The sequence below is a fragment of the Hemibagrus wyckioides genome, linkage group LG17, assembly GCF_019097595.1.
Source record: "Hemibagrus wyckioides isolate EC202008001 linkage group LG17, SWU_Hwy_1.0, whole genome shotgun sequence".
Classification (NCBI taxonomy): domain Eukaryota; kingdom Metazoa; phylum Chordata; class Actinopteri; order Siluriformes; family Bagridae; genus Hemibagrus; species Hemibagrus wyckioides.
In genome coordinates this window covers 18,175,313-18,185,704 of record NC_080726.1, presented here as the reverse complement: position 1 = coordinate 18,185,704, position 10,392 = coordinate 18,175,313, and the positions used below count along the sequence as shown (strand labels likewise).

The 10,392-nt window shown below is 41.0% G+C and overlaps 1 protein-coding gene across 2 annotated transcripts in view; it reads left to right on the top strand.

Annotated features, from left to right (window-relative positions):
- Window positions 1–9,505, top strand: part of cwf19l2 (CWF19 like cell cycle control factor 2) — an 18,626-nt gene extending 9,121 nt beyond the window's left edge. For both annotated transcript variants that reach the window (XM_058413617.1, XM_058413616.1), the window contains exons 9-18: window positions 1,198–1,309; window positions 1,784–1,861; window positions 1,945–2,073; window positions 2,965–3,102; window positions 5,322–5,534; window positions 5,873–5,989; window positions 6,069–6,224; window positions 7,947–8,027; window positions 8,124–8,225; window positions 8,293–9,505. In XM_058413617.1, coding sequence (XP_058269600.1) covers window positions 1,198–1,309; window positions 1,784–1,861; window positions 1,945–2,073; window positions 2,965–3,102; window positions 5,322–5,534; window positions 5,873–5,989; window positions 6,069–6,224; window positions 7,947–8,027; window positions 8,124–8,225; window positions 8,293–8,430 — 1,264 coding nt within the window. In that variant the 3' untranslated portion in view covers window positions 8,431–9,505. The remainder of the gene's footprint in view (window positions 1–1,197; window positions 1,310–1,783; window positions 1,862–1,944; window positions 2,074–2,964; window positions 3,103–5,321; window positions 5,535–5,872; window positions 5,990–6,068; window positions 6,225–7,946; window positions 8,028–8,123; window positions 8,226–8,292) is intronic.
- The last annotated feature ends 887 nt before the right edge of the window (window positions 9,506–10,392 follow it).

Genomic DNA, 10,392 nt, shown 5'->3' with positions numbered 1-10,392 from the left:
GTGTGTGTGTGTGTGTGTGTGTGTGTGTGTATGTATATATGTGTGTGTGTGTGTGTGTGTATGTATATGTGTGTATGTGTATGTATATATGCGTGTATGTATATATGTGTGTATGTGTGTGTATGTGTATGTATATATGTGTGTATGTGTATGTATATATGCGTGTATGTATATATGTGTGTATGTGTGTGTGTGTAATCTGACAGTTTATCCTGCTGCTGACTGATCATTTGTATTTCAGAGTGTTTTTATTAACATGTTTGTTTTGTTTTAAATTCTTTAATCACAGTGGCCTATAAATACAGTGCAAAAGTTTACACACCCCCAGTTCCTGCTGCTCCAAGAACATTTCTAGTACACTCAGAAAGAGAAATGCAAACATATCATTTAGTTTTCCCCATAAAATGGTATAAATTTTATTTATTTTGCAAGAAGTTTGCAAACTTGTGCATTCAGGAATCCAAAGAACGTGGACATGTGAACGTAACGCTATACATTTCCAGCATTCACTCATTCATCCTTAGTAATTGCCTGGTCAGTGGCATGGTGGTTTAAATTACTACTCAGAAAAAATATAAGCTTGCGAGTGAGATTAAACAAACATCTCTGAGACCAGTAAGGGGTTTCCTCTAGAGTTTCCAGGGGCACAGTGGTAGTGTTCATCCATCCATCCATCCATTTTCTATACCCGCTTTATTCCTAATTAGGGTCACGGTGATCTGCTGGAGACTATCCCAGCACACATTAGGCGAAAGGCAGGGGTACACCCTGGACAGGTCACCAGTCCATCACAGGGCCACACATATAGACAGACAACCACACACACTCACACTCACTCCTTTGAGCAATTTAGATTTACCAATCAACCTAATGTACATGTTTTTGCGCTGTGGGAGGAACCAAATGTTTTTGCACTGTGGGAGGAGTACCCGGAGTAAACCCACACAGGCACTCAAACCCAGGATTTGAACCCAGGACCTTCTTGCTGTGAGGCAACAGTGATGACTACTGAGCCACTGTGTGGCCCTGTTAGTGTTCATATTTAAGAATAAAAAAAGAGCAAAAAAACCCTTGGAAATTAGGCCACACCCACTAAATAAAAATACAGATAGTTGGATCGTAAAATACCTGAACCGGTAGACTGAATAGACTCCTTGTTTATTCCATCTAGTATTATTATTATTATTATTATTACAGCTCAGAGAGTGAAGAAGAGGAGGAAGAAGAAGAGGAAGTGCGGCTCCTGACAGACGAGGAGATGAATAAACTCGGGGCCAAACTTCTCAAGGCCGAGCTCATGGGGAATACGGTGAGGTGAAAAATTTCTCCACTGAGCCACGCCCCTCACTCCGAGTTTTTTTTTTTTTTTTTGGTTTCCCCCAGGGGCTCAGTCTCATATCACACCTCACTGTTCCATATTGTGACGTCTTCAGCAGAACAGAAAGCAAGTCTTATTCAAAACTCCAGTTGGTGTTGTGTTGTGAACTGCGGCTTGGGCTGTAATCACACGCTGCTGTGAGAATTCTGTTGTTAGATTCATGTTTCTGTGAGATAATCCACCACAGGAAGTGCATACTGATTAATGTGGGTGTGGAAAAGTGTCATCATAGCTATTATAACCAAACGGCATACAGCTAATATACTAGACACCATGTCTTACACCAGGATGCTAATTTGTCAAAAGTCTGATTTGCATATTCATTTGCATAATTTTGCATATTGCTGTCTAATGCTGTAAATCTGTGTTAAATTAATCATATTCTGTTTGTGTGTGTGTGTGTAGGCTCTAATGGACTCTCTAAAGTCTCAGCTAGAATCTGCGCGGAAAGCAAGAGAGACTCATGCTCACAAACCCAAACAGGTGAGTTCAAAAATATATGTGTGTGTGTATGTTCAGCTGTGTAAGAACGGTTTGTGTTCATGTATTTATTCTCCCGCGCTCAGGTGGCTGTGCAGAAGGAGGCGGAGCAGGAAATGGCCTTGTTCAGAACGGACCTTTCAGGACAAGCGTGGCCGGTGAGCGGCCCCTCCCAGCACGTGGAACCGAAAGGAGGGCGGAGGAAGAAGAAAGCAGTAAGAGAGACACACACATTAGCATTTGTCGTGTATGTGTGTGTGTGTGTGTGTGTGTGTGTGTGTGTGTGTGTGTGAATTTAATGACCGGATATTTGGAAAAAAAATTATTCATGTACTGAATTATTTTTGGCTTCAGTGCAGCAGATTGAATAAAACACAGCATTTAAATATTTTTGCGTATTAACGAGACTATGATGTTAATTTGACGGAGAGTGAGAAAAAAGCAGCAGTGTATTATAAATACTTTCTAGGATTTTATTTGTTCAACAGTTTTTGTAATCAACATGCAGAAATGCGTTCAGCCCTGTCTGCCGTACACACAGTTGAGAATATTCACTAGTGCACCACTATATAGGTACAATCTAGTAGCTGTGACCTACCCATGATGCACTGCAGTGTTGGGTTTGTTACAAAATCTGTAATATTTATGAAATAAAATGCTGTTAAAGGAAAACAATCAGTGATATGGTGGTGTGATGCGTCTTTACACTCACCACCATGAACTGTTTACCATTATTGTTCACCAATATTAGCAGTAGAAATTAATTTTATTATTATTATTATTATTATTATTATTATTATTCAACATTATTTCCAAACCTTAAATATGAGAAGAAGCAAACAGTGACTCACAGTCCAATGACTACTCTTGCACCCTTAGCAACATACACACATACCTCTCCTGTGTGTGTGTGTGTGTGTGTGTGTGTGTGAGAGAGAGAGAGAGAGAGAGAGAGAGAGAGAGAGTGTGAGTGAGTGAAGAGCCTCTTGAGCACCCTTTGAAATGTTAAACCACAAATAATCAACAAGGGTGATTAAGTCATTTAACTGTGTGTGTGTGTGTGTGTGTGTGTGTGTGTGTGTGTGTGCGCGCGTGTGTGTACACAGATTGAGACCCACGTCGCCGGCGAGCGTGTGCGTTACTTTGCAGATGATGACAGTTTGGATCTGAAGGAGATGGTGCGGCGGGAGAAGATGACCTCAGCGCAGGATCAGAATGCCCTCTACTCACGCATGGCTGCTAAGGTAGGTGTTTCTGCCACAATCTGGCATCCCTGAATCCACTACATGGTGGTAACCTGGATTATCGGGATCACTATATCTTTTCAAAACACACACGCACACACAGGCATTTTAAATGCTGTTTCACTCTGGCAACCCAAACATATTTATATACATATACCTATAAATGAGGATTTCAGGATTTTACCTGTCTCAATCAGTAAAATAAAATACCCTAATTGTCTTAATTAATATTTGTAATCTGGCAACCCATATTCATGAGCTGCTACTTTCTACTGTCTGGTCAGGGTGGATTTCTATTCTCAATCTGGCAACTAGTATTAATTTGCCAAACAGACTACTCAGAGTGTGCTCTAAACATTATTCTTATTTGGCAACCAGACCTATAGGGTTTGCTATTTCGTTGTTTTTAAAACTTGTGCCGTATACAGCTACACAACGACCTACACACACACAGACTGAATGTAACAGATGGTGAACATTTCTCTCTGCCTCTCTTCATTGCTCGCCCTGAGTGTGTGTGTGTGTGTAACATGATGGGTGAAAACTGTATTAATAAACTTACAAAGACGTCACTGTCACCATGGAGACTGGAAATGAAAGTGCCAAACATTGCACATTTTAGCTTTCTCTCTCTTTCTCTCTGTCTCTCTCTCTCTCTCTCTCTCTCTCTGTCTCTCTCTGTCTCTCTCTCTCTAGAGTAAATGCTCTGGCGTTACCATGGCGAATATGCTAAAAATATGACTTATTTTAGCTGTGTGTGCATAATGAATGCCAAGTTAGCAACAGTAGTTGTGTGTCTATGTGTCACGTGTACGTGTGTGTATGTACACACTGATGCAATGTCTCACTCTGTCCATCAAACATGTCAAGGACGACAACACACTTTGGAGAACACACCCATAGAGCTTGTTGCCACGGAGATGATGTCTTGCATGCGCACGCACACACATGCACACTCACTCGCACACCGATCCTGATTTAGAATTGTGGAGTACTTTGTAAATTACCCAAAACCCTGTTGGGAAGGAGTGAGTATGATGGTACAGGTGTGAATATAAGATGGTACAGAGTAAAAATCCCCTAAGGATCTAGAACAACATGAAAGATAATATACACAAGAAAGTTCGTAAGAATCAACTGAGCCCCAAATAACATGTACTGAAGTACGACAAACTTGTTATTTCTAAATAAGAAAATTCCATAAACACTCAACCTTTTAAAGAACTGAATTATGAAGAAGGTGATAACATGACCTCACATTTAACTTCTCAGAACTTACTGAAACTTTCAGATAGTAATAACTTTCTAAAACATATACAAAACCTCTAATAATAAACAAAGCTTTAAGCTTGGATGATGTACTAAATAAAATGATGTACTAAAGCTCTTAGAACATTATGACATACTTTAAAAATGTAATGACGTATTAGAGCCTTAAGAACATAATGACGTACGAAATTTCTAAGGCTGTAATCAAAAGAAAATAAGAATATAATGACGTACTAAAGCTTTAAGAATGTCATGATGTAAAAATTTGAAAGACTAAAGTTTTTTTAAAGAACGTAATGACGTACGAAATTTCTAGGACGCTAATGATGTAAAAAAAATTCTAAGAACGTAGTGAATTTTGTCTTAAGAACGTGACAAAAGAACATTAAAAAATTCTAAAAATACACTGATGGAAACATTTTTAAGAACGTAATGATAAAAAATTATTTTTAAGAACAGAATGATGTATTAAATTTCTAAGAAGCTAACGACGTCAAAAAAATGTTAAGAACATAATGAAATTTTTTTTAAGAATGTAATGATGTATGAAGTTTCTAAAAACATAATGATGTAAAAATTTCTAATAATGTAATGACGTAAACATTGCTAAGAACGTAATGATGTACGAAGTTTCCAAAAATGTAACAGTGTCTGAAATTTTTTAAAACGTAAAAATTTCTTAGAAGGTAACGATGTCCGAAATTTTTAAAAGTGTAATGACGTAAAAATTTCTAAGAATGTAATGATGTATGAAGTTTCTAAGAATGTAACTATGTCCGAAATTTCTAACAGCGTAATGACGTAAACATTGCTAAGAACGTAATGATGTACGAAGTTTCTAAAAACTTAATGAGGTGTGAAGACTGCAGTAATGTACCCAAGCTATAAAAATGAAGAACGTAATGTAACGTAATGCTGTGGTGTGTGTGTGTGTGTGTGTGTGTGTTTAGATGATGGGCAAGCAGGATGGCGATAACTACACATTGGACGACATGTTCGTATCGAGTGCAGCGCAGAGAGAAAGGGAGGGGCTTGACGAAGAGAGAGCGAGGCACAGAGCGATGGGGGAGGGGCGGAGCCTCGCCGCACGGATGGATAAATGCCCATTCTGCTTCAGCAACAGCGAGCTGCCCAAACACCTGGTGGTGGCTATTGGGGCAAAGGTACCTGCTAATTACCACACACATGCCAATTATCCCCCACACACTAATTACCTTTACACTCTGTATTTAACGTCATGCTTATCATCTCACACACTGCACATTACTTGACACTTTATCCCAAATACCATTGGTGTTAAAACACCAGTTTAGCCCGCTTTACTTAACTTATATGCTAATAACCACGCCGATGCTAATTCCCTAGCTAATTTCTTTCCATTAAACACCATTATATTAGCCTACACACACTGATTGTTTTACATGCTAATATACTTATGCATTCTAATTGCAATGGTTTATGAAACATACTTGTGAGCAGAAGTGTGTGTGTGTGTTTGCAGGTGTATCTTTGTCTTCCTAACAGTGTCTCTCTGACTGAGGGACACTGTCTCATTGCTCCACTGCAGCACCACTGCTGCTCAACTGGCCTTGATGAGGACATCTGGAATGAAGTACAGGTATGTACACACACACACCCACAAATATATTACTGTAACCGAAATGTACATGCAGCTACTTCCTCCTCCAATCTTTCAGGTGTTCCGCAAGTCTTTGGTTCAGATGTTCGGTTCTCTTGGTCTCGACTGCGTGTTTTTGGAAACTCACATGAACCCTAAGAAGCGAATGCACATGCTGTATGAGTGTGTTCCACTTCCGCGGGAGCTTGGAGACATGGCACCCGTCTACTTCAAGGTAACTCATAGGGACTTAGAAAGACAAAAGACCGTCCTCCCACATGGAGCTCATGCTAGGGGCAGATATGGGAATGGTGATGGGGCAGAGACAGCGCCTGAGATCGAGAGACGGACAGATACAGGGACAAGAACAGTGTCTGAGACAGATACAGTAGTAGAGACAAAGTCTGAGATACAGAGACAGACAGATACAGGGGCAGAGGCAGAGCATGGAATAGAGAGACAGACACATACAGGAGTAGAGAGAGAGACAGAGATATAGAGACAGAAAGATACATGGCAGAGACAGAACCTGAGATAGAGAGACAGGCAGAGACAACCAAAGAGAGAGAGACAGACAGATACAGGGGCAGAGACAGAACCAAAGATAGAGAGACAGAAAGATACAGGGGCAGAGACAGAGCCTGAGACAGAGAGACAGACAGATATAGTAGTAGAAAGACAGAGCCTGAGACAGAGAGATAGACAGATACAGTAGTAGAGAGACAGACAGATGGAGGAGAAGAGAGAGAGCATGAGATAGAGAGACAGACAGATATAATAGTAGAGAGACAGCCTGGGATAGAGAGACAGATGGATAGAGTAGAAGAGAGAGAGCCTGAGGTAGAGAGACAAACAGATAGAGGAGAAGAGAAAGATCATAGGATAGAGAGACAGACAGATACAGGGGCATGAACAGCGTCTGGGACAGAGACCGACAGATACAGTAGTAGAGACACAGCCTGGGATAGAGAGACCGACAGATAGAGGAGAAGAGCCCGAGCATAAGATGGAGAGACCGACAGATACAGGGGCAGGAAGAGAGTCTGAGACAGAGACAGACATGTACAGTAGTAAATACAGAGCCTGGGATAGAGAGACAGAGAGAGAGAGTAGAAAAGAGAGAGCGTGAGATAGAGAGGCAGATACAGGGGCAGAGACAGAGCCAAAAATAGAGAGAGAGGCAGATACAGGGGCAGAGACAGAGCCAAAAATAGAGAAACAGACAGATACAGGAACAGAGACAGAGGCTGGGACAGAGGGACAGAAGCATACAGGGGTAGATACAGAGCCAGTGTCAGAGACACAGACAGTTAAAGAGTCAGACAGGGGGACAGACAGATACCAGGGCAGAGACAGAGCCTGGGATTGAGAGACAGAGAGATACAGGGGCAGAGACAGACCGACAAGGGGGCAGATGAATACGGGGCAGAGACAGAGCCAGAGACAGACAGATACAAGGGGCAGAAACGGAGAGTCTAATACACCGTTCAGACAGCTAGAGAGACTGTGACCAAGATACAGACAGATTCAAGGACAGTGAAAGAACTGAGATAGAGGTATAGACAGATACCAGGAGCGGATAGACAGAGAAACATATTGTTAAACAGAAATCCTGCAATGGAGGGACAGACGGATACAGGGGCTGTAACACTGAGACAGACAGACAGACAGACAGTGAAGAACTATAGACAGATACAGGGGCAGAGACTGAGACACTGAAAATCAGGAGAGTGTATTCAGGTGTTTGATGAGTTCAGGTACACATCGACACAGAGTCCCATTCTGCTTTGGAACCATGATAACAGGGCTAGACCAGGGGCATGTGGATCCTTGATCTGTATTAGTGATGTACTCCATTGATTTAATTCTCCAGGTTTTGTGGTCTTTTTATTTTTTTGCTCTGGCACAAAGACTGAATGCAGTAAAATACCTGCTTGTGTGATTTGTGTGTGTCCAGAAAGCCATCATGGAGTGTGATGAGGAGTGGTCGATGAATAAGAAGGTGGTGGATCTGTCATCCAAGAACATCAAACAGGCTGTGAGACATGCAATGATTCATCATTCCGGCTCTTTCCCTTCACATTTTTCTCTTCAGTATTATCATGCCTGTGTGTGTGTGTGCGCGCGCGTCCAGGTTCCTCGAGGTTTGCCGTACTTCTCTGTCGATTTCGGGTTGCAGGGAGGATTTGCTCACGTCATCGAAAATCAGGACAAGTTTCCATATTACTTTGGGAAAGTAAGTATCCAACCTCGTGCACACACACACACAAACACACGTGTCCTAACACCCCACATTCTCACAGGAAGTCCTCGGGGGTATGCTGGACCTGGAGCCACGTCGTTGGAGGAAGCCGATCCGAGAGAACTTCGACGATCAGCGTAAGAAGGTCCTGCAGTTTTCCCAGTGGTGGAAACCCTTCGACTGCACCAAGAGCCAATAAGAGATCTGTATTCATCTTGGGGGTGGGGTCAAGCTCAGAACTTCAGAGTCCACAGCAAAGTATTCTGGGAGTCTGTCCTGTTTATAATCTGAATAATTTCACAAACGCTGTGTCATTGAGCTGTTTGTTATAATGGAACATTAAAGTTGTGCTGATTTTTATAAAAAGTTCACCACCGTGTTTCACTCTGTTCTTCGGAAGCTCGGAGGTGACGTTGTTGAACAGAACGAGGCAGAGCTTCCTTAAATCTATAAGCATGTTCCTCAGTCAGTGAGACTGATCTGACCTCCAACTGATTTATGAGATTCACATCTCTCTGAGGAAAAAAAAATTCTGCTCTGAAAATAGGTATCCTCATGCTGCCTTTTGTGTTATTGTGTGTTTATTTCAGTAATGTGTGAGGGGGAGGAGGCAGTGAAGAAGTGGGTCAGGAAGAGAGAAGGACACAGAGACAGAAAGGGACAGAGGAAATTAGCAGACAGACAGGCAGAGACGGAGAGAAAAATGTCCTAAAGGCAAAGGAGAGATGAACCATAGTGTGATAGTGCACAAACACACACACTTCTAAATGACCTATATTCCCTTTCTCTCTCCCTCTCTCTCTCTCTCTCTGTCCTAAATGATGTTCTATATTCTGACACACATAACATGCCCTAAAGGTCCTAATTCTAGTTGTGGGTTATTTCCATTGACCTGTGTGTTATTGTAGCTAAATACTGCTATAACCTTAACTTTAACCTCACTAACCTGAAGAAAATCTGTATAGTATAGAATCAGTTAGAAGTCTGTTTGATCAATAACAATGAGGGGTGGGGCTATAATGAAAAGTTGTGTCATCACAAAAATGAAACAAAGGACCTTGTGAGGTAGGAAAGTTTCATTTTCTTTAACCAAATCACTTCAGTTTTTGACAAAACTGAAAAATAATTTTTTTCTTCATTCATGGCATGACCATTTTCATTGGTCTGGTTTTGTTAAGGTGGGCGTGGTCTTGCTTTCTTCAGGAGCCAGGAAATCTAAATTTCTGAAGGTTGATATGTTAAACAAAATCAAAATAAATTTCTCTATGACTGAATTGAGAAATTTTGTTTTTTGGGTTGTGGGTTGTATCTTAGCTTAATTATTAGCTTCTTATTATCCCTGGCACGCTGATATCCAACAACATGATCAGCATGTGACACTAACACCAGGCAGTGACCAGGCAGTGGACACATTACAGGACACGAAAACCGCATGTGACTTTCCACAGAAACTAAAAAATGCAAACAAAATCACTGTAAATTGTGAAAATTGTTCATAAGAATTGTTCATATTGTTATTTTTCCACTGCTGTGCGATTTCTAGAATTCAAAAACCCCAAAAACCTGAACATTTCCCCAACAGGTTAAATTCCTGCCACTTCCTGGATACCTGACTACAGGACGATCTGTGTAAAAAATTATTTTTCCCATTTTTGCTAATTATAATGACCTGGCTCAAAAATGTCATCTTCAGAGGTCAGATTTTTTTCGATATCTTCAGGTTCGTCACTTTATCCAGACCCATTGCTCTGTGTTCCCTCAGATGCCCTCGGAATCAGGATTGGACTTAGTCCTTAAAACCCCTACGCACCTCAAGGGCCTCATTTCCAAAATATATAACTCAATTATGACATTCCACAATACATCACTAGAGAAGATCAAAACAGAATGGATAGTTGGGAATTGACATATCCGAGGACACTTGGGATAGAGCTGTGGACCGAATAAATAAGACTTCATCCTGTGCACAACTCAGTCTGATTCAGATGAAAATTCTCTGCCGTATTCATTACAGTAAAACTAAACTGGCTAAACTATACCCAAGTATAGCTGAAATTTGTGATTGTTGCAGTGTATGTAAGGCAGATCTAACCCATATGTTCTGCTCATGTTCTAAACTGAGACAATTTTGGTTTTCAATAATCGAAATTTTTAATTCAGC